General features: G+C 39.1%; 2 protein-coding genes and 1 pseudogene across 2 annotated transcripts; all 3 read right to left on the bottom strand.

Moving 5' to 3' along the window:
- Positions 1-583: 583 nt before the first annotated feature.
- Positions 584-7,074, bottom strand: LOC134789497 (uncharacterized). The gene is made up of 4 exons (XM_063760077.1): positions 6,926-7,074; positions 6,062-6,260; positions 3,847-4,044; positions 584-931 (listed from the first exon to the last, which is right to left on the bottom strand). Exons 1-4 carry the CDS (start codon positions 7,072-7,074, stop codon positions 686-688), a joined length of 792 nt encoding a protein of 263 aa, XP_063616147.1. The 3' UTR covers positions 584-685.
- Positions 7,075-12,955: 5,881 nt separating this feature from the next.
- LOC134789496 (uncharacterized) lies at positions 12,956-15,748 on the bottom strand. The gene is made up of 2 exons (XM_063760076.1): positions 14,646-15,748; positions 12,956-14,559 (listed from the first exon to the last, which is right to left on the bottom strand). The coding sequence occupies exons 1-2, from the start codon at positions 15,434-15,436 to the stop codon at positions 13,140-13,142; spliced, it is 2,211 nt and encodes a 736-aa protein (XP_063616146.1). The 5' UTR covers positions 15,437-15,748; the 3' UTR covers positions 12,956-13,139.
- A 706-nt stretch (positions 15,749-16,454) lies between these two features.
- LOC134789816 (uncharacterized) overlaps positions 16,455-25,241 on the bottom strand; it is a 57,475-nt pseudogene continuing 48,688 nt past the window's right edge.

The following is a 25,241-nucleotide window of genomic DNA, read 5'->3' as shown; positions in this document are numbered from 1 at the left end:
TTTAAAACAAATGTACATATAAATATATATGTAATCTATATGTAAATGTAATTGATATATTCTTATTAACTTATTATATAAAGACTATTTAACTATATATTAAGTTCTGTCAAATCACGCCTACGTATACGTATATGTACTATATCTCATTTAACTCGTCGTTATCACCAACGGCATCAACGGTATAAACTATATACTTACCTATCTATATATAAACCTAGCAACTAAAATTCAAATGGGGAAAAGTTTACTATGAATAAAAAATCCTGGGTATTCTCCCACTAAATAAAATATTTTAGGCCCGATTCAATAAGAACTTACGAGTACAATTAGTAGATGCATGTATCGACGTACCTAAAACTACATTCTTACATCCCTGTCATATAAAGCCTATTGTAAGTTCTGTCAAATCACGCCTATGTAAGTACATATACGTATCGTTTTTAACTTGTCACTAGAGAATAATTACTTACATAAAACCTGTAACTTCAAAGCCGTTGTTGCAGAGTTTCAAATCAACTTGATTAAGCTTTTAGTTGCACAGTTCATCTTGTAGTTACTTCAATGAACTCGCATCGGCTATATAAAGCTAAGAATATTATTTACAATGATTACAGCAACCACCTTACTTCCTCCAGTTGCTTTTAACTACTTACTGACCAGGACTATTAGAATACGAATATTGTTATTCTTGCTCATAATGTGTTGAAATAGCATCTAAAATGAACTGGAAGGTCCTTGGATTTATCCAACTTAGACCAGAGGGTAGCTCCCAAGACTCTATGGAATCCAAACTTCTGGCTTGTCTTCCCACTGTCCGCTCCAGGAAATAATCATCGTATTCCCGGTCGTAATCCGGAATAATAGGGTTGAATTTCGCATAGTAAATGGCGGAGAAGCACGCGTACAATAGAAGAGCAGCCGTGAAAAGCTGAAAACAAAAAATGCGACTCTTAATATTTTCTTCTATACAAGACTTTACATAAAAAATAACAAAAGCCTTCGAGGATGCAGTAGTTTACTGCCGTGTCCGAGTACTACGATAAATGTGACCTCCTATCACGAAGCAAAAACAATGTCACAGAACAATCAAACAGATGACAAATTGCTCGAGTCTATTAGGACGGCTTGCAGTGACCTTACGAATAATATACGTAGATTGTTTTTAAAGCCGAAGCATTTCAGACTATGGATATGAATAATCACACGAAGAAAAAGAGGTATACATATTCTTATAGTATAGGTAGGTACTCGTGTTGCGACATTTTCAGTACCTTATGTATATTACAAAAATGTTGCAATGCCGTCAGTTCCCTACTTAAAATTCTACGGAAAACTCAGTGCAAACATTGCTACGACTTAAACAAAATTAGTAGGTAAGATGGTCTATGTTAAACATAGCATAGGCAAGGTTTCCGCCGCAGAATCCTTGGCGGCCAGCGCCGCACCGATGCTTGACGAGTGACGGCCGTCCCATGCCGGTCAAACATCAAAACTATGTCAATGTTATGACTACACGCCGTTCCTCGTTACCTTTTTGCCTGGCACGTAACTACGTAGGTAATCGTCATTTTTTCACTCAAAGTAATTAACAATAATATTTTCTCGCTACGTTGCGCTACGGTGATCTTGAGGTCGAAACGATGACTAAATATAAGCTAGTTCATTCAAATTTAAAATCTTAATAATATATGTAAGATTTCATCTGTATTGTCTAACTCTTTTATTACACGAATGGGCGGCCAAGATAATTTTAAAAATATAGGTTCGTATTATCATATTAAAAAAAATAATCTGGTACCTAATATATATTTTACAGTACATATGTAATGGTCCTATTTTCCCGCACTAGTGCGTAAAATAGCACTTTTCGTGCGTATGTCTAATGTTTAAAGGACCATATGTACTGTAAAACGTTGTACGATACACGTGCGAATATGTAGGTAATCCGCAACTCGTGTCGATTTATCGCCACTCGTTTCGAATTTCCTCTTTTCCGCACTTGTATCGTAAATTACTGTTTTCCATTCCTATTGGATTCCTATGCGTAGGTAATATCAACTTTTATGTCCTTTATTCATTTAACATCTTGGGTTAGGTTATACAATAACATATTAGGTTATAAACTTTGACACCATATAAGCTATTATTATTTTACTAATAATAGCCTATATGGTGTCCCACTGCTGGGCAAAAGCCTCCCCCCTCGATCTCCATCCGTCTCGGTTTTGAACAATCTCCGGCCAGTCGTTTAGATATGCGTCCAGCGGGCTCAGCACGGTTCCATTTTTATCGACTATCACTATGCGCGTCCCTTTCGCACTTACATACTTGTTAGAACGTGACAGGCATGGTGACAAGGGATAAAAACGCGACCGTGCTAAGCCGCCAGGTCATCCCACCATTTTCGCCTGGGCCTGCTAGCTTATCGCCCATCTTGCGGCACCCACACCGTGGCTATTTTGGCCCACCTCTGTGGGTGCATGCGGCAGATATGACCGGCCCTTAGAGCATTTAATAACTGGAGAGGCCATTAAGAGCTTACCCCTCTGCCGAAAAACCTGCCAAGTGTGCAAATTTTTTTATGGACTGACATGGCTATTTGTACGTTACGTACAAATCATGTAGAAATAGCAATACATTTGACGGCCCCTCCCCGCAAAAATCGGCAGACTGTTTCGTAAAGCCCAGTAATGTAAACTTAAGGTAATAATGTATTGTCTCACCTGGAAGACACTCCAGAACTTGAAGGAACCCTCGTTGATGATCCAGTCGTAGTACCCCGCCCAGGGGTCGGTGTACCGGCCCTGCTTCATGGGTTTGGGGGTGGTGGTTGTGGTTGTCTCGTAGTGATGTTCGTCGTAATGTACTAATGTATTGTCTTACCTGGAAGACACTCCAGAACTTGAAGGAGCCCTCGGTGATGATCCAGTCGTAGTACCCCGCCCAGGGGTCGGTGTACCGGCCCTGCTTCATGGGTTTGGGGGTGGTGGTTGTGGTTGTCTCGTAGTGATGTTTGTCGTAATGTACTAATGTATTGTCTTACCTGGAAGACACTCCAGAACTTGAAGGAGCCCTCGGTGATGATCCAGTCGTAGTACCCCGCCCAGGGGTCGGTGTACCGGCCCTGCTTCATGGGTTTGGGGGTGGTGGTTGTGGTTGTCTCGTAGTGATGTTCGTCGTAATGTACTAATGTATTGTCTTACCTGGAAGACACTCCAGAACTTGAAGGAGCCCTCGTTGATGATCCAGTCGTAGTAGCCCGCCCAGGGGTCGGTGTACCGGCCCTGCTTCAGGGGTTTGGGGGTGGTGGTTGTGGTTGTCTCGTACTGATGTTCGTCGTAATGTACTAATGTATTGTCTTACCTGGAAGACACTCCAGAACTTGAAGGAGCCCTCGGTGATGATCCAGTCGTAGTACCCCGCCCAGGGGTCGGTGTACCGGCCCTGCTTCATGGGTTTGGGGGTGGTGGTTGTGGTTGTCTCGTAGTGATGTTCGTCGTAATGTACTAATGTATTGTCTTACCTGGAAGACACTCCAGAACTTGAAGGAGCCCTCGGTGATGATCCAGTCGTAGTACCCCGCCCAGGGGTCGGTGTACCGGCCCTGCTTCATGGGTTTGGGGGTGGTGGTTGTGGTTGTCTCGTAGTGATGTTCGTCGTAATGTACTAATGTATTGTCTTACCTGGAAGACACTCCAGAACTTGAAGGAGCCCTCGTTGATGATCCAGTCGTAGTAGCCCGCCCAGGGGTCGGTGTACCGGCCCTGCTTCATGGGTTTGGGGGTGGTGGTTGTGGTTGTCTCGTAGTGATGTTCGTCGTAATGTACTAATGTATTGTCTTACCTGGAAGACACTCCAGAACTTGAAGGAGCCCTCGTTGATGATCCAGTCGTAGTAGCCGGCCCAGGGGTCGGTGTACCGGCCCTGCTTCATGGGTTTGGGGGTGGTGGTCGTGGTCGTCTCGTAGTGATGCTCGTCGTAGTAGTCTTCAAAGCCGCGCCCGCTCTCACTCGATGTCACATTTACTCTTCTCCGCCGTTGCTGGAAATGTTGTTAAGTTTCATTTGAACAAGTTGTTAAATTAACGCTACTATATTTATTGCGTGTTTATTTACACTTTAGAGTTTAATACGATAGGCTAACTATTAATTATCCAAAAAAAGTCGTTTTTATTAAATGGCTATAATATTGTTCACATAGCTTGGATATGTTGATATGTTGAAAGCTGTCATCTCCGTACAATTGATATTCATAACCCTAAAACCATCTTAAAACGCAAAATTGTATGAACATGCTGTCACCGAACCTAAGCTTTGTGAAATATACTATAACAACTGTTTTTCCGAGTTAGCATAAAAGGCAATGTTAAGGATGTTTATGGTAAGTTGACAGAGAATTACTATTTGGCTTTCGCAAATACGATCTTAAGAAATTTTTAGTACTAAAAGTCATGCTAATGTTTATGTCTAATGCGAGCACACAATCCTATTGTTTCAAAATTTCGCCTCCGTAACGTATCTTAACTTTAGTTAGACAAGTTTCTTCATCAAACTTTGCTCGTTTATTCAGTGTAGGCGTTTGTTCTTTGTGTGAAAATGGAACACAAACACAGGCTACATCGGATATTTGTTTTCGTAGACACCTGCGAGAATAATACCCCTGTTGATGCCCTGATACCTCCCGATAAAAAAATCGTTGGTTAACAAATCACGCCAATATAATGTTAATGTATGATTTTTCTTCGATCGAGAGTTATAGGTAGTTAGGTGGCGATCACAATAGATCAGGGATGGTCGCAGTGATACATAGGCTATGGAGCCTTATATAGCATAGCCCCTAACAAGAAGAAGAAGAAGATTATTTTTCTTGACCATTTTGGATTTTAACTTTACAAACGTTATAATATGTGCGAAGTCTTCAATTTGAAGTATGTTGAAGGAAGAAAATATTATCATGTGCGCGTAGGTCATGTAAACCCAGCCGATAACTATTGCGAGCTACTTTCTGTCACGAATCAGTTTCAAAAATCCCGTTGACCATTTCGGTGCACACGTAGTTAACTAGTTAACAGTGGTGTGTCAACGATAGGCTTTCGCGATGGATTCCACAAACAGGGGCTGAAGCATTTAGCGTCGGCGCCGGTGCCCGGTCACCCAGTTCAGCGACACCGTTAGTGACCCAGTTTGAGGACCATGTGGCTGAAATACGTTGTGACATGTAAATACTGGAACTACACTCACTTTAGGAGTAGATACAGAGGGGCTTTTAAATACTATTGAGAATTTGTATTTTGTAGTTAGTACTGTTTTACATTCACAAATAGCATACATTGGACATGATTTAATATTTGCGTTTGTTTTAACAATGAAGAAATATAAAGAATGAACATGTGGAACATTTTTTAAGTAACATATTTAATATAATGAAATTTATTTCTACTTGCTGGCCAAAACCTTTTCCCTCGGAATGTCATCATCTTCCTCCCATTTGTCCCTGATTGGCTCATTCCTCTATTTTTGCCCTTTAAATTAAATGAACCAGTTCAATGATATTGTCTTTTAAAGTCAGAAAACACTGGTAAGCTCGTGCCACGACTGTTTTATTTTGTATATATAATTTTATTAATTATGTTTTGGCATTTGCAGTTCCTAGCATTTTATAAATGCGCGGATCAGAAATTATAAATTCCAATATAACTAGGTACCTATAATTGTAAAAAAAAATTGTTTAATAAAAATTTCAATAAAAAATGTTATTAATGTTAGTAATGTTATTTTTGAACTTTCATCATAATTAAAAATGTGGGCTGTGTGTGGCCGTAGTATTGTTCCCAGAAGGCGCGCGTCCACCGCTTAATAATGTTACGCACAACATCGAGTGCGTAATGCTCTCAAGAACTTTGTGGTGGAATCAGAGACTTAGTCAGGTTATCAGAATTGTACTTTTTTTGCGCATACCATCCGGGGCAGTACATGTGCAATGCTATCAAGATTAACTCTCCCCGCCCACTTGTTATTAGGCTCGCAGGGGACGAAGTCAGAAGGTTAATAAAACTTACCATTAGAGCCGTATTGTTTTTGGGCTTGGCAAGCGAGCGCTGCTTGTTGATATTGCGCACAACATCCAAGGCAGTGCGTAGTGCCGTCAATATGAACTCTGAGGGCGCCATGCCGCCCGAGCTGACCACGGTGCCGCCCGGGGGGTCCGCGGGTGGGGATGAAGTCAAGTCGTCGGGGTCGTAGCGGTCGTATGAAGATCTGGAAATTTACATATTTATATTATTGAGGAAAATTATTTGTGATTCATTGCCAACAGCGAAAAATATCAAGTTATCACTTTTCACACGATTAGTCCAGAAGATTCTTTCAGGTCAGATTATTTAATGCGTGTGAATGTATCTAAAATCTAACTATTTTACTGTGAGAGTCACACATAGTACCTATTGACTAACATCACACTTTGTTTCCACAATTGCCAACATATCGAAATAACATTTCCCATCAATCATTCTATAAGACATTTTGCAAAAAATTAAAATATTTTTATTTAAGATTTCACATTTCTATATTTCTTATAAATAACCATAACAACATAGCCCACCGGATTAGCAAGCTGAAGTGGCAATGGGCAGGCCACATTGCACGCAGATAAGATGGCCGATGGGGTCGAAAAGTGCTCGAGTGGAGACCACGGACTAGCAAGCGCAGCGTAGGACGTCCACCCCCAAGATGGACAGACGATCTTGTTAAGGTCGCCGGAAGACGCTGGATGCGGGTCGCTTCCAACCGGCACGTATGGAGGTCCAAGGGGGAGGCCTATGTTCAGCAATGGACGTCTTATGGCTGAGATGATGATGATGATGATGATGAACCATAACAACTTTTTTATGTTTAATTTCGAACAATAACAACATTGTACTCACCGCAAAGGTATGTATTTGTATTTCGTGTAGGGCGGGGTGTGTGGCGTAGCGCTGTCATAGCGCGCGGCGCCCACGCCGGCCGCCCAAAGCGCCAGCGCCGCTGCCGCCCACATGATTATACTCGGTACAATCAACGCTTTACGCACCATTTTCTTTATATTCACTACTTGAAACTCTTAAGAAATTACAAAATACAAATATAAATTAGAACACCGATTAGGTTTTATGTCGTGTACTTTACTAACTTTTACTTTTTTTTACCCAGGATGTGTTCGGAAGTAAGTTCGGGAACCGACTGACTGGTTTGAAATGTCGCGCTCCGGTTAGGCACGGAAAGAGTTTCTGAAATATGAATTCAGCAAACAGTGAAAACTTGTTGCTCTCAAGTGGTGCTTATTTAATTTACAAGTTTGACAGCGACGTTAGGTATAAGTACATTAGTTGAAATGTTAGTGGTCTAAACTAAAGATCGTTGTTATGTTGAGCCTTACGTACCTATATTAAATATACGAATTCCGCGTATGAACTACGTTCTATTAATGAAATCATTTTCTGAAGAGAGAAAAATAAATATGAACAAAACAAGTAGGTAAAATCTTAATACAGAATGCATATCATTAAAATTTGTAGTATTTTTAGTAGATGCCATAAAAATATTAGAAAGCATGGTTTTTGTAATTTTTGACATGTAATCAGGCATAAGCAATGTTTTATTAAACTATAGCATCTCTTCAGAGTTTCTTTTTTTAAGGAAATAAAAGGGCGACGGTCGCAGTTTTAATATAGATCAATATGAGTAAAACCCTCGTCGACGTGCGTCAATTATCGCCAGTAATAGTAATAATTAACGATGGGCACGGCGCGGCGTTGCCCGTGTGACCCGGCCTGGCCCGCCTAGGATTTGTTCTATTATGCGCCTAGTAACTCTTGCTCCACTTTATGCCAACTTGAAAACCCGTTCAATTTAATAAAGAAGAGCTAAACTGTTAGTTATCGCCGTTTAGAGTTAAAGAGGTGGCCGAAATTACGCCTATTAGGCATGGCAAGTGATAGGGCACGCATTACTTTATTGACTTTATTGTGGACTTTTTAAAGCTAATTTAAAGGTTTAGAAGTTTATAAAAAATACTTTCCAAATAGGATAGGTAGCTATTGGAAACAAAAACCGTGGTTATTCATATACTTACTGTACAACACACTTGTCCATACCTAGTCATACATCCAGAAGCGATAGCGATCAAATTGTATCATATAATGTTTGATTACAAAATTGTATACAAGCTAGACTAAATTGCCTTTAGTTAAATAGGTAGTATAACCCATAGATTTATAAGGCATAGATCGAGTGTTCGTACATCCCTAGTGAAGCCATTTCAAGTGCGACGTCACGTCGCACTCGTGTCACCGTATTCGATCGGCCCTGGCAGTACTAGGTCACGTCGGTTTGTGTACACCTCCCGTTTAAAAATCAAAAACACAGGAAAAATGGTTGTTTGTGCATTGAATGGGTGTCACAACGCATCATATCATAAAAACAAACCGACTTACATTAAGTACATTTCACGCGTAAGTATAGAGTTTAAAGTGATATTTTTACGTAATCGTAACTACAAAAATCCAATGTTTCGTCAGCCGCCATTTGTTATAAATGTTGCCAGTGTAGTGAATATTTTTTCCTCAAAATGGGACATGACGTTTACATTCTAAAATGAATACGCTTAATTGAAGTTCCTTGTGTAATTATATAAAAATTATATATTTTTAAATATTTCACAATTTTATTTCAAATTATGTAGTAATTTCATGCACATTTTAAATAAAAAATTGTTAAAATCGATCAATTTTTTTATTTAAACCTTATTTCACAAAGGACTCATTTGCAAAAAATCCTTAAATAAACATAAAAAGCTTTTGCTATTAAATCTACACACAAATTATTAATAACCAAGTGTTAAGGATATTGTTAAATCCCCACTTTGGGGTCATCCATTAATTACGTCACACGAATTTCTAGGGTTTTTGACCCCTCCCCCCCCCCTTGTCACATTTGGTCACATTTGGCAAACCCGTCCCCCCTAGTGTGACGTCACATTTTTTCTACGAAATCGCCAAATCGAATTAAGTAAGTACCTAAGTATTATTAATATTTTATCAAAATATTTTTGACGATATAAATATTAGTAATTTTATAACCCAAAAATGCTTTGGAAAGAAAATTAAAAGAATAAAAACGATTATCGTTTTAAAAACTTGTTATTTAAATGTACAGCGAATAAAATAATTTAAAAAAAAATTTCGGTTACTGAGAAGTTAAAGTGACGTCACAAAGTTTGTGTCTCCCCCCTCCCCCATGTCACAATATGTCACATTTTCTTGACCCCCTCCCTCCCCCTAAACGTGTGACGTAATTAATGGATGACCACTTTGAGGGAAATATCTATATACTGGCAACACGTTTTTATATATGTGTGTGTGTTGCTGAGCGTAAAACACGCATCCGCGGATGTGAGCCTTTAAAAATCCGCATCCGCATCCGCGGATGTCAAAAAATCTGCATCCGCAACATCCCTGGTTCATATGTCCAATTAATTGTTCGTAAATACATAGTTTTCATTTAATTAAAGTTAATTTGTTGACTACTTATAGGTATTTTTTTTTATTTTTTTTTTACTACTTATAGGTACCTATGCCATACGAAAATGTCCATCTCAATGAAAGGTTTCGTTATAGGTACAGACCTGCAAATGAACAACATTAGCCTGGACAATTTATTATCACGTCCTATCTAATAATGTCATGTGTACTTTTTATACGTTAGGTCGCGGAGAAATTCTTTGGTGTTTTGTAATAACACTAACAATTTGTTCCTAATTTGTGTATCTACACCAAGCTTACGCATGTACAGTTGCCTGCCTATGAAGCCGATGGTCCCGGGTTCAAATCCTAAGAGCAAGGGCAAGGTAAGGGCATTTTATTTGTGTGATCAGCATGGATATGTGCCTGAGTCATGGATGTTTTCTATGTATATCGTCATGGTATAATAATATACTCCGCCTGGTACTCTATTCCGAGATTCGCGTATGACCTAACTGACACGGGCCTACGTCATCATGCTGTTTACAGGTTCTCAAACTTTAAAATGTGGGAGAATTTTAACCAACGGTGAAAATTATTTTAACGGCATTAATTTTAAGTTATTCATGTAGAAACATAGTAAAATAAAACAAATCTAATGTATTAAATTAAACTTTATTTATCTATACAAGACAAACGTTTAAAAAACTAATTCACAGTTACACATTAATTACCAAGCTTACGACGTGAAAAGTTTGGAAAACACTGCGACTGCTGACACTGAGCGAGAAGGAAATAACAATTAACACGCGTTCGACAAGGATGACGGTCAGGGCATGAAGTTATCTAGATCCGAATTGTCAAATGTGACAGCGCTATCCTGTGTTGCCAGTAATGTAAACAGAATTACCCGAACGTCTGAAATTTCTTTCGTGAATCGGAAGATATTGCTAACGAATAATTAAAAATGACGTGTTATTGTAAAATTTAAGATAAAATACATTATAAATGAAAATTATAAAATTATAAAGAAATATTTTAACTTATTAACCATAGCTATAATGTACCCATGTAACATGTTATGTTGAAATAAAGTGGCAATGTTATTGTGACGTAGGCCCGTGTCACTCTGGAAATAGAAGACCATGTTTTATTAGACCATGGTATATCTTTGTCTATTTACCCACAACACAAGCCTTATTGAGCTTACTGTGTAGTCAACTACCTACCTATAGTTTCGATTAGCCATGTCCGTGTGTCCCTCCGTCCGCGGCTTTGCTCCGTGATCGTTAGTGCTAGAAAGCTGCAATTTGGCATGGATACATAAATCATGTATGGCGACAGATTGCTAAAATAAAAATTTGAAAAAATGTTTTTTTAGGGTACCTACCTCCCATACAAAATGTTTTTTTATTTTCGCTTTAACCCAATGGTGTGGGGCAGCGGTCGGCAACCTTTTAGCAGCCACGGGCCAAATAGTAGTTACCGAAGTTCACGCGGGCCGCACTTTGTTAATATTTACGACTTTATCAGATATTGTCGTTTGTCAATATTACATACAAAATAGCCAGAGAGGCTCGCGGGCCGCAAGTGAGAGGTTCGCGGGCCGCTTGTTGCCGACCGCTGGTGTGGGGTATCGTCAGATAGGCCATTTACAACGAATTAAGGGTCTCCAATTACCATTTTTTGATAAAGTAAATAGTAAAAAGTTAATATTTCCGAAATAATCGCTCGGAAAGAAAAAATATGTCCTCCCCCCCCTCCCTCCTAACTATTGAACGATGGGTCCAAAAAATATAAGAAAAAGATCTTAAAACAAAAGCTTTCTTACTTACAATGTCAAAAAAAACTATAGCGAACATTATTGCATTATTATTGCAATTCTTCTCTAGTAAAAAGACGTACCTACTTCTATTATTAATTAAATGACTATATAATAGTGATGTCTAAATAATATTCATTTGCTGAGCGCGGCGCGGGAGACGCGATGGCGCTTGTCTATTATTAGTAATAATAATTTATTACGAGTACCTAGTTAGTAGGATCATAAATATCATAATATATAGGTACAACTGCTTGGCTTAGCTAATAGTCATCTTATGAATATTCATACAATATTGTACAACTGTTGTATTTAACCAAATTAATTGATTTACTCTTTTATAGGTACTTATTATTTCGATTTTATTTTTCACTTTTTAGGCGATTGTGCACTACAATGAATTTTACTGTCCGGCAGTCCGAGTTTTTGGTGTTTCATGCTACTACGCCGCACCTGCGAGTAAAAAGACGCACAAGTGCACAAGCCAATCATCCGTTTTTTAGGGTTCCGTACCCAAAGGGTAAAACGGGTATTACTAAGACTTCGCTGTCCGTCCGTCCGTCCGTCCGTCCGTCCGTACGTCTGTCACCAGGCTGTATCTCACGAACCGTGATAGCTAGACAGTTGAAATTTTCACAGATGATGTATTTCTGTTGCCGCTATAACAACAAATACTAAAAACAGAATAAAATAAAGATTTAAATTGGGCTCCCATACAACAAACGTGATTTTTGACCAAAGTTAAGCAACGTCGGGAGTGGTCAGTATTTGGATGGGTGACCGTTTTTTTTTTTTGCTTTTTTTTTTTGTTTTTTTTTTGCATTATGGTACGGAACCCTTCGTGCGCGAGTCCGACTCGCACTTGCCCGGTTTTTTCATGCCACTGCGCCGCACCTACGAGTAAAAAGACGGACAAGGACCGTAAAAACTCGGACTGCCGGACAGTAAAATTCATTGTAGTGCACAATCGCCCTTTTGCTGCTTTTGCGGCTGTCTTAAGCTGCGTACGGATTGCGCGTACATTCGCACGCGTAGTCGGTTACGCGTGTCCTGGAACACCATGTCCGTACTTGCAGCTACGCGTACACTCTATTAGCGAGCCGCCATAGTTGGTTTTTGGTAAAATGTACGCGTGGACTGCGTATCCCGACTACGCGTAACCACAGGAACGCACTGTCCGTACGCAGCTTTAGAGAAAATATTGTGAGAAACGCATTGTTGAGCTCGCAATGTTCGCATAACGCGCGCGATTGGTCGCAACGACCTAGTATGTATTTACAAAACTCGACTTCGTCTCGTTTGGTAACTTCGGCCCTTGAATTTTAAGAACCCTTATTATGTACCTACCTGTTGCACAATAATACTAGGTATTAGACACAACTTTGTTTATTGCTTATAGTCTAAACATTGTTTTGTTAGTTTAAAAATTAACTGAATGATTTCGGGACATGTATGTATTGAAGTGTGTGTTTTTGTTAGGTTCTTTTGTATGACTTGGCAGAGAAACTTCCGTGCTCTAGATAGAGTAAGAAGTTAGGACACGTAGGTGTAAATAAAATAAATTCTTACAAGGCTTAATGTAACTCATTTTATTGAGCAATATGAAAAGACATAACTTATACGACACTCTCCGTCTCTTCATATATTTAATTTCGTTGTGACAATGAACTATACCCAAACATTTTACCTTTTTTTCACAATTGAATATGTCCAGTTCACAACAAATTTATAATTTAACAATATTAATATTACACACTAATATCCATGACTCTCTATCACCTAGTATTGCGATATACTCGTTGGCACTTTGTGGCACATTTATTCTTGTTTTATTCCTTTGTTCATATATTTTTCAGCAGCTTTTCCGATGGCGGCCGTGACTCTTCCAGTAATCTCGTGAAGATTTTCATTTGATAGATCCCATGAATCTACAGAACGCTTTGAAAAGAAACTGGATGTTTGATCGTTTGGTCTAAAGCTGTTAGGGTATACAATCTTGTGCCGTAACACCGCCTTGATAATTAATGCCCCTACATAACATATGAAGTAAACGCTAAAATATAGCGGCAAGTAATACAGCTTTTTACCCAAGTAATAATAACTGTATCTATTGACACGAGGCATCTCCGTGGTCGTCGTAGTTGTTGTGGTTGTAGGATGATGATGATGATGATGGTAGAAGTCGTGATCGTCAAAGTCGTGGTGATATTTGAAATCCCCTGGGAAGTCATGGGGAAATCCATGATCGTCAGAAGGCGGACCAGAATTGTCCATATCGGGCGCTGGAGGCGGAGGCATCATTCCCATATCATTTCCTTTCATGTCATCTCCTTTCATGTCGTCGCCACCTTTGCTGTCATCGTTGCCATGATATTTATTAAAGATTAGCTCGGGATAGTCAGGTCCTTGATACGAAGGCGGTCCGTGGTGCCCGTAACTTGGACTCGGTGGAAGTTCGTCGCTGGGGGGAGCCTCAGGCTCTGGTTTTTTATAATGATAACCATGGAACTGCGGTTTATCCATTACGGGTGAATCATCTAATGGCATCCCTGGTTTATCATACGAGTATCCCTTAAATGGTTTTGATAAAGGTGGCAAAGTCGGTAGAAAAGGTTTAGCAGGGGGTGAAGGTGGTTTGTATCGGTAGCCTACATCCATAGGTGGACTATCAGAATCGCCATCATCACTCGGTGAGTCGTATGCCGGTGTGTCCACTGGAGGTTGATACTTTGGAGGTGAAGGTTTGGGAACTGATGGGGGTAGTGGAGGACTTGGGACGGCAGGAGGAGCCGATGCAGGATTCGTATCAACGGAAGCAAAAGGTGGGAATGATTCGTAGCTGTCGGGGGCAGGGAAATTGTCGCCAGTAGATGGTGGCGGAGGAGGAGGAGGAGGCACCAAGTTTGCAACTGATTTTACAGGTGGAGAATAGGCGCTAGAATCTTGTTTTGTATTTATTTTGCCAAATCTAGATGGTGGCACATACGATTGCGCAGGGTTGTAACGATCGATGGGCTGGCGTGCCGGCATAACGTCTTGGGTTTCTCCTCGAACTGGATTTGTTATTTCATGAAAGTTATCCAAATTCGTAAACATGCCATTATTGGTTTTCTTGTTGTTTGCAAATGAGTTTTTTACTTGGAAGGGTTTTAAATTAATGTAGGGAAAACGAATGTTAGGTTCAGTACGAATTGCCCTAGATTCATTCTCAGCTCCGTTTCCAGGATTTGTTCCAAATCTGCGAACAATTGAAACGATTAGTATTAACATATTTATTAAGGTTTACGGCAAATTAGTAGGTACCTAAATGTTTTTCTAACTTACCCAGGTAAAGCAAAGTTGTCATCGATCATGTCTTCGTTTTTAGTTTTATCCTCTTTTTGGGGTTCCTCCTGGGAAATCATAGTCTGTGTTTTTGTTTTATCATTATCAGCATCAACAGGCACTTCTTCCCACTGTCCAGCAAATTGATTATGCTTTTCACTATCGATCACATGCCAGATATCCTCTACATTATTCAACTTTGGGGCAGCGGTTGTGGTAGTGATCGTGGTGGACGCCGTAGTGGGTGTTGGAATGAATACTGGGGCGGCGATGTTGTTGTTGTTGCCGTACAGATTATTATAAAGAGCAAAATAATCAGTCATATCAGGAGTGCTCGCTTTCAATTTGTCTTCGTCATGTGTATTACTGTCTGGTACAACATAATTTACTTGAGGCGTTTGCTCCGGGACGACGTCGGGGACATATATCGGCTTCTTTGTGGTCGTAGATATCTTGGTTTGCATTTTTTCTTTTTCCAAAAGGTTCCTCAATGATTTCCTATAGTTGTCTCCATTATGAGATTCGAATTCGGCAAATATTAAATCCGGCGTTTCCACTTTGGGCGTAGTGGTCGTTGTGGTCGTTGTGGTCCTCGAAGCGTTTTGGGGCGAATCCATCCTCCTCATCCAGTTGTGGTAATAGAAGGGCGCCGATCTTCCCTCGTCGATCTTCAGCGCGGCCGGCGTGCGAGGCGAGGGAGTCACTACGTACACCAGGGGACCGGGTAAATTTAAAGAATTTACATGATATAAGCACACTATAAAACTAAAATATACCGCAGTAGCAGCCATTTTGTTTTATTTCTTCATCTACCACAATTTTACTACCGGTCCGTCCAGACGCCAAATGAGAAATGATTGAAGAAGAGGACACTGCTCGGTACCATATTCACCGTAGTGATAAGCCGAGAGTAAAATTGTGATAATTTTTTACGGTACCCTGGAATGTGGAGCACCGCGCCTAAGGCACGATCCCGATGACCACAGGCAGCGTTATGATTTACACTATTAGCAAGACAATTGATGTCACGAACAAGTGAGGTCGAGACGAAGAAAGTGTCACAAGCTTAAACACAAAATATAGGATCCTTTCTACCATCACATTAAATACATTTTTACATATATATAACATACCTAGCAATCATTTATATGGGATTTTTTTAATAAACAAGTAATATAAATATCTATTAAAGATTTATTTACTTACGTTTTTAACGGATATTAAGGTGGATTTACCACCTCCCCTGCATTTCCCTTCGGTTTAACTAGAAGTAATAGGTGTTACTATCTCGAGACGAGATTAGAGTATTCGCTCATGCGTAGGTAGGTATTTATATGGTATTAAATAAAATAAATGTAAATGATTCAATCATCATTAAAATACAATAAAATCAGTTAGTTGATAAAGTACCTATAAATCTAAATTTACACAATTTGTACCTATTGCATGTAGAATATGAAAAACATTCCCAATTCTACATGTTTAATTACCTTTTGTAGGCAGGTACAGTCGCCATCAGATATATCGGAGCGGCCAAGGTGTTCACAATATCTGAACACGCGCTCTAACGCCCTGACAATAGAGGCGTGTTCCGATATTTGTGAGCACCTTGGCCGCTCCGATATATCTGATGGCGACTGTACTATCTCGCTTCAAGAGATCTAAATCATTTCTATACTTGAAAGCACTCAAAAACAATCGTTTTTATTGCTTGCTTAGCTCATAAAACAGGCAATCTAATATCAATTCGATGTCATTCCAGGCTTAAGACCAGAGGTCAGACATACAAATTTTGAATAAAAGACGCAATAATAATTAAATTAAAATAATTTATTATATACATTAAAATAAAATCTCTTAAAACAATTTTATAGGTTCATTTATTATTTAATCCTACATAAAATCTCATGATTATCCTATTTTACTGTCATTTTTCTTTGCATTACTCGAAATACTTTCCGTTTCGATATAGGCTGGGTTTTCCACTCCGGAGTCGCTACCGCCATCTGTGTTGTCGGGCGGTAAATTAGTCATCTGATTGTCGGACACTTTAGGCGTGTCGTTCGTTACGTTCGCAGATGCAGTAATATCAGTTTTGCCAGCGCCATCTAGTACCGCTTTTCCTTTATCCGCTTCTAAGTTAGTTTCACGATTTTCCACGTCGGCTATAGCGGGCTTTTTCTTGCAGAGGTCGTTCTCGTCGCCCATGGCACTATTTCCGATGTAGAACTTGTTGAACAAGAAATAAATGCATCCGGTAACAAATGTGGCGCACGCGAATATTTGGTACGTCGGCCTCGTGCCGAAGAACTTCATGAGATAACCACCGATAAGACTTCCGGCTCCTTTACCTGTATAGAAAGAAAACTGTATTACAATAGCATATCTAGACACGCGGCAGCGTGTCAAGCCAAGTTCAAGCAAAGGAACTGGCTAGCCAGCGCCGAGTGTAATATTACACGAACCACTTGGTGCCACTTTTGACCCTTCTATAACTCAAAACCTCTTTAACGTAAACACATAAAACTACGTGTGTTTAATTATATCCATAAGGACATCTAGAAGCCCAAATTTCATGAAGTTAGCTCAAACGGTTATAAAGATATGAAGGTCAAAAAGTCGTAAATTTTACCACTGACTGACATATAGTACCTAAACCTAACCTACTTCCAGATGACCTAGAAGGATGAAATTTGGAATCCAGCTCGGTTATTGCGTGTAAGAGTAGGAAAAAATCTAAAAATAAAAAAAAAGTTAAAAAATAGGGGGGGTCCCCATACAAAAAAAAATTAAATGTAGCGTTGGAACCGTTACAAGCAGATATTTGAAACTATCCCAATATATGTATTATTATATTTGCTATATAACAAAAATATAAAAATAAATTTAAGTCAAAAAATAAGTGGTGTCCCCATACAAAAAACTTGTAATACGCGCTAAACAACCGGCCAACACGCAAGAAAAAACATTAAATCTCAATACCTGCCTATTTTTCTTTACAAAAAGTAATGATATCCCACCAAAAACATAAATGTAAAAAAGGAGAGCCAAGTTCAATACAAAAATTATGCTTGACTGTGGGCTTCGCCGCAAAAAGAATGGAGATGTAAATAAGTGCCAAGTACTATGCAAAATCCAAATATGTATTTATAGGAACAAAATAACGTTATAATACTTATAACAATTGCTGTTATTTAAAAAAAATGTGAGATCTTAAAGTAGGTTAGATTTGACTTGGCCAGTTTTTATCAGAATTAAAATATATATGTTGAATAACTTTATAAAATGACTGATGTACTTATGTAATGAAAACTGGCCAAGTCAAATCTAACCTACTTTAAGATCTCACATATTTTTTAAATAACAGCAATTGTTATAAGTATCATAACATTATTTTGTTCCTATAAATACATATTTGGATTTTGCATAGAACTTGGCACTCATTTACATCTCCATTCTTTTTGCGGCGAAGCCCACAGCCAAGCATAATTTTTGTATTGAACTTGGCTCTCCTTTTTTACATTTATGTTTTTGGTGGGATATATATGTATATGGTTTGGCATATTATTAACTAGCCACCCGCCCCGGCTTCGCACGGGTTACACAACACCTTAACAAAAAATTATACACTAAAACCTTCCTCAGAATCACTCTATTGATATATGAAAACCGCATGAAAATCCGTTCAATAGTTTTCGAGTTCATCGCGAAAATACATACCTACACACAAACAGACAGACGCGGCGGGGGACTTTGTTTTATAAAGTGAACTTAGTGATTAAAGAGAGTAGGTATGTAGTGTGGGTTATAAAATTGTGTTACATATCCATGCTTCAAAACAGATTTTTTTTTTTCAATTATAATCTCTATCTCTACGTACTATGTAAAGGGGCCCACTGATTAACAGTCCGCCGCGGACGGTATCGGCCTGTCAGTTGTTCGGAACTGTAAAAATTTTGTTCTAACTGACAGGCTGATACCGTCCGGCGGACTGGTAATGAGTGGGCCCCTTAATGATGAGGTGCATTTCAGATCTAAGTACCTATACCTACATTACTGTTTTTTTTTAATCTACATCGAACAATCTCATTACTAGGACAAATATGCCGAAATATAGTTACATATTAATTAAGGAAAATATTCTAATATGGCAGATACGTGGACTTAGTACCTACCACCATTTTACTTTTCTTAGGGATTAAAATTCCAAACCAATTCCGATAAATGAAACTACCTATAGGTCTACCGTTTAACTGAGGTTGTTGATACGAAGTTATTATGGTCAGCTACGGAATGGTTGAAGGCTTGGCTACACGAAGCTGATTTGAATTATGTAATTAAGTAAACATCTAATATGACTGTAAGCTAATAGTTTTAGTCTCAAAACTCAGCTACTTTCGACTGGAAAATCACCGCGCTACTATAGTTTATCAACTTCTTGAGATAAGTGGTAGACCTGTTATACATATATTTACACATAAAATAGTGTTCGATTATTTTCCAGACATAACCAGACACTGAGTGTGTCGTATAATTTGCTACAGTATTAAGTTGTGAAGATGCACAAACGCCATAGAGGCCCAACAGCCCCGGCTAAAGGTACCTATCGGTCACGGCCATAGTGAACGACGACGATGACGTCACCGACTCCTGCGCCTCGATCACCGGGCCTAGGTTGAAGACAAACGAGCACCCTGTTATAGCTATATAATAAGTGCAGACGCACCGACGCCGTAGTAGATGCCGCCCAACAGCCCATGCACGGAGGTATCGGTGGTGGTGGACGACAGCCGCCGCGCGGCGTACGTCACGGCCGCGGTGAACGACAGCGATGACGTCACGGACTCCAGCGCCTCGAACACCGGGCGTAGGTTGTAGACAAGCGAGCGCCCTGTAATGGCTAGATAGTAAGTGCAGACGCACCGACGCCGTAGTAGATGCCGCCCAACAGCCCCTGCGCGGAGGTGTCGGTGGTGGTGGACGACAGCCGCGCGGCGTACGTCACGGCCGCGGTGAACGACAGCGATGACGTCACGGACTCCAGCGTCTCGAACACCGGGCGTAGGTTGTAGACAAGCGAGCGCCCTGTTATGGCTAGATAGTAAGTGCAGACGCACCGACGCCGTAGTAGATGCCGCCGAGCAGCCCCTGCACAGAAGTGTCGGTGGTGGTGGACGACAGCCGCGCGGCGTACGTCACGGCCGCGGTGAACGACAGCGATGACGTCACGGACTCCAGCGCCTCGAACACTAGGCACAGCCACGGGTTGTAGATCAGCGAGTAACCTGAAAATATATGGAAATCATTTAAGAATCATCACCATCCACTGTTTAGAGTTTTTAGAGGAACCTCGTCACGAGAGAAGAAGAAGAAGATCACCATAATGGTCAGGTATACAATAATAAAAGGTCATTTAATTGCATTTTGTTTGTATACTTGTATACCTACCATAATATAGCATAAATTAATAATTGCATTGAATTAAACTTGACGTTACTCTACCTACCTTGACACCTTCAATGTTATATTAAGTATAATATCTGGGAGACCGAGCTTTGCGCGGAAATCATATAAAAACTCAAAAATGCGCGTTTTCCCAGGGATAAGACCTAGCTAGATCGATTTATCGCCCCCGAAACCCCCAGCAAATTTCATCGAAATCGTTAGAGCCGTTTCCTAGATCCCAGAAATATATAAGTAAATAAACAAGAATTTCTCGTTTAAAGGTATTATAGATAGATAGCTGGATTAGACATTAGAGGAGCAGGTCGTTGTCACAAAAATCTTGCTTATTTTGCCTGAGGTGAAGGAGATTTATAATCATTAGGTAATTCATCAAATATTTACTCAGATCTACTCGATCGCAGATTCAATCATACTTTTTCTTTTTCTCGTGCTTCTTAGTTATAAGTAAATTAATTTCAAATGTTGCATGAGTTTGTTGCACTCACAACCCGATGGTACCTACTCGTGACCTAGTAACCCTTACTTACTTTATTAATCTGAGTAATCCGGTTCATATTAAAGGAGAACAGCTCCATTACAATCTATTGATTACTAATCAATCACTTCTTAATTATTGATCTATTGATTATTGTTTATTGTTGTATTGATTGTGAGTAAACCTATTGACAAGTATACCAATAGGGTTCAGGCATACCAAAACAAAAATCCTACTTTTCAATAGATTTACTTACACATTCACATAAATATAAAGAGATAATTGAATAAAAGTCGAACTCACCGAGCAACCTGATAGCGTAGAAGACGAATCCTATAAACAGCACATTAGCGTGTCCGAGGCGGTGAATGATGGGCCCGGACAGCACCAGCAGTGGCAGGCCGGCCACGCCGCCCACCGTGATGGTGATGCCCATGAGAGAGCGCGACGCGCCCAGGTCCTGGAGCAGCCAGAACAGGAAGCTCTCGATGTAGCCCCATGCGGTGCCTGCAAATTTAAATAAATATATATTATGGCTCCTCTACACGATGCGCCAACGTCGGCCAATCCAAGGGACGCAGCTATGCGGTAGAATGAGATAGCAATATCACTTGCTCCCTCTAACGCATAAATGCGTCCCTTGGATTGGCCGACGTGGGCCCATCGTTTAGAGGAGCCATTATATAGCAGCATTTCCCAAACTATGGGTCGCGACTAGGGAATGCAAATCGGTTATAACCGTAACCGAAATAATCTGTTATAATTTTGACAAAATGTCATAACCGATTATTGGAAACTCGAATAACCGGTTACAGTTATTTTCGGTTATTTATTTATGACTTAAATTCTATGTTTTTATCATCTAATGACTACAAAATCCTGCCTCTTTTAGCTGTGACGCCTGTGGCTATAATTTTTGTCATTCGTGTAGGTATGTACTTTAATAATAGGTACGTTACTCTTGGAGGGGTTGCGCTGCAAGTTGTGCAAAGTTTAAGTATCTTGGTCACATACTTACTGAGGATCTCTGTGATGACCAAGACATAGAAAGAGAGCGTAGGGCATTATCAGTGAGGAGTAATATGCTGGCCCGCAGGTTCGCGAAGTGCTCTACAGAGGTAAAAATTGCGCTATTTAAAGCCTACAGCCAATCATTTTACTCGATCGGCCTGTGGCTCAAGTATACTAAACGAGCATATAATGCCCTACTAAGAGTGCAGTATAATAATGCCTTCAGAATGCTGTTGGGGCTACCTAGGTGGTGCAGTGCTTCAGGCATGTTTGCTGAGGCCCGAACAGATGACTTATATGAAATCATGCGCAAAAAAATTACATCCATCTTGAGTCGGGTAAGAAATAGCCACAACAGCATTCTGAAATTGATTGCAGGCAGATTCGACTGTCCAATTCAAAATTACTGGGTTGGGCAAGTCAAATCAGTATGGCAATATGTTAAGTAAAATGATTTGTGTTTTTATTTTATTTTTTGTAATGTATTTTAATTGATTTAGATTTTAATTGTTTTATTATTTTTAATGTAATTTAATTTTAATTTAATTGATTGATTTTACAATTTATGTACCTACTCAACTAACATATTTTAAGCACCGTGTATACTAACATAATATGGGTCGACAGACCTGAAATAAAGATTTTCAATTTCAATTTCAATAATGAAAATATACCAAATTTACTTCCCTTATTTATGAAATATCTTTATTGAATATTGTCATATTTTACTTTTACTGTATTTTGTGTGTTTTATTAAAAAAGAAGACTTATATTCACATTCCCTTTATTTTCGTAATTTCTTAATTACTTCATTGTAAATTTATCATTTTTTGTCGAAAATAACCGTAACCGATTATAACCGATATTCGGTTATTTTTCGGGCATAACCGTAACCGAAACCGGTTATTAAGATTGGCCGGTTATTGCATTCCCTAGTCGCGACCCGAGGCTCGCGAGCGAATATGGAGTGGGCCCTGAAACTACTAGAGCATCTGAGCGTAATCAATAATATTTTTTGTCCCTTTTTAAGACGGCCACGAGGTGGGTCTCGAATTTGGCAGTTTTTGTTAGGTGGGTCGGAGCCCAGTCAATTTTGGGAACCACTATTATAGAACAATTTTACACAGATCGGCCTAGTCCCACAAATGCTCGATAAGGCTCGTGTTGTAGGTACTAGACGACGATATGTATATTATATAATATATAGTTATATATAAATACTTATGCTTAGACTTTCACTATTATCGTAAAAATGTGATGCACGATTTCATATAGGTAATCTGCATAGATAACACATTGCTAAAAATAAATGTGAAATACCAGTAGAGAATTATTCATATATTTAATGTAATACAATATCATTGCCACTGATACAAGTTCGAGTAGGTAGACACATTTAATATTAAGATTTCATCAGCGTAATATTTAGTTTTAATAAATACAGAACTTTAATTTTTATTTTAGGTCATAGGCGGCCATATGCATGACTTCTTGTTTCTTGTATAGTGAGTTCATAGTTACATACATAGTTTCAATGAACTCTGACGGTCGGTGATACTGATAGCTAAGTAAATATACTAAATATGTCGTCAACATACAGAAAGGCCATTGTGCATAAAATAGATACGATTAGGTATGTTGTACATAGGTAGATAGGTGTAGATATACTACTAAGCTAAAATCATCGTCACGGCTATACGAGTATGTATTTATTGGTAGCATTTACATGCAATAACATATATGTAAGTACAGTCAGCATAAAAAAAAGCGTATCAGACTAAAAAGTATCTAGGTATCTACTGCGTCAAAACCATTATCTGATAGCTTAACAAAAATACATAATATATTTCTTTATACAGAACTATAAAATTAGACTATTACAGATAGGTAATAGGTACTTTTAAACGCGAATTGTCGAGATATATTTATATTCTGAAAATTATTCGAGGGTAGCAGATAATTTTGGTCCGTTGTTCATACGCTACTATTGATACTGACTGTACATATATAATATATTTATTATCTATTATTCTGAAAACAAGTTACAACCCAATGACTTGACTCTTTCACATAAAAAATGAGATTAAGAATGAATATTTAAAGTCTTAATTAATTATTCACAGATCTCATAAAAGTGAAAAGATGTGAAATGCTGCTCCGGGCCGAGGAAAGAAGCGCGATAGCATAGAAACTTAGGCACATTAAGGTAGCTAGCCTAGGTGTGTGGACCACATATTAAATATTTTGCTGACTATGTTTTTTGTACGATAAGTAAGTATATAAATATGACTTAGTGGGTACGTGTCCTTGTACAAACTATAACCACTATAATCCCTTACTTAAAATGGTAGTTTGAAAAAGAAAACGGAACCAACGTGTAACAAAAGCATAAATTATGCGGGTGCCCTGGCGGCTTAGCACGGACGCGTTTTTATCCCTTGTCACCATGCCTGTCACGTTCTAACAAGTATGTAAGTGCGAAAGGGACGCGCATAGTGATAGTCGATAAAAATGGAACCGTGCTGAGCCCGCAAGTTAGTATAGATACTATCGCTCTTATTTACTTACATAACAAACATTTTCACAACCTACTTTTCACTGAAAGGTTTGCAAACGAAACTAAGTTATCTTAAGTTTCCTAATACGATTAATATCAAATTAATTTACCTATTTGTAGTGTATACCTAGTAAAGTAAGTACTTACCTATGTGCAAATACATATGTAACTCCTTATAAGATGAATAAAGTCTAAGAAAAAAACCTGCCTCGGAAATCAAGAAACAGTTATTCTCGGATAGATGGCGCACACACCTTTGGCCTAGGGTTGCCAACTTTTTTTTGAATAGTGAATAGAATCAGGCGTTACTTTGCGGAAATCCATACTAATTAAAACCAAAATATTACTTTGCTAATCCGCGAAAAGATAACGTGCTAGTCAATCAGTGCTAACCCGTTATACTTACTTGCGTATTTTTACATGCAATTAATATTCCCACCCTCCCACCGCAAAAATAAATACGCAAATAAATATAACAAACCACCACCAAAAGAATAAACCTCGACACGTGTTTCGCCTCTCTACGAGGCATCCTCAGGAGTTGTTGACGGTCTGACGCCCGGCAACGGAATGACCTGTCTAGAATGGTCGGCCATATTTATACCTTGACCACTCCCCCTACCGTGCAAGTGTGAGTGAGATGGAAAAATTCGTAATAACGGCGATGACGCAACATTCAATTGTTCGTTAAGAATCATGCCCCTATTGTTGTACCTAATTATTTCCAGTTGTTCCAGAACACCCAAACGCAATCCCTTTTCGCAAACATGTAAAATATCAAAAGAATTATTCTCAGATAAAGTGTGACCTGTATCTAATAAGTGCTTTGCAAAATTGGACTTCTCTGGATGGTTATGTCTATATGACGCAACATGCTCTTTATACCTAGTAGTGAAACTACGGCCCGTTTGCCCCACATACACTTTATTGCAATCGTCACAGGTAAGCTTATAAACTCCAGACTTTTTCCCATTCTCGATCTTATCTTTGCCATTGCAAAGCTTCGAGTGCAAAGTATTATTTGTCTTAAAGGCCACAGGAATGTCGTTAGACTTCAAAATTTTGTAAATTGCATCAGACAACTTGC

The sequence above is a fragment of the Cydia splendana genome, chromosome 4, assembly GCF_910591565.1.
Source record: "Cydia splendana chromosome 4, ilCydSple1.2, whole genome shotgun sequence".
Taxonomy (NCBI): Eukaryota; Metazoa; Arthropoda; class Insecta; order Lepidoptera; family Tortricidae; genus Cydia; species Cydia splendana.
This window is presented reverse-complemented; position numbering and strand designations above follow the sequence as displayed.

Coding starts and splice junctions, on each gene's coding strand:
- LOC134789497 (XM_063760077.1), bottom strand. CDS start 7,074: ATGGTGCGTAAAGCGTTGATTGTACCGAGTATAATCATGTGGGCGGCA. Junction 4,045..6,061: donor AAAACAATACGGCTCTAATG/GTAAGTTTTATT, acceptor CAACATTTCCAG/CAACGGCGGAGAAGAGTAAA. Junction 932..3,846: donor AGTTCTGGAGTGTCTTCCAG/GTAAGACAATAC, acceptor TTTTGTTTTCAG/CTTTTCACGGCTGCTCTTCT.
- LOC134789496 (XM_063760076.1), bottom strand. CDS start 15,436: ATGGCTGCTACTGCGGTATATTTTAGTTTTATAGTGTGCTTATATCAT. Junction 14,560..14,645: donor GACAACTTTGCTTTACCTGG/GTAAGTTAGAAA, acceptor AATTGTTCGCAG/ATTTGGAACAAATCCTGGAA.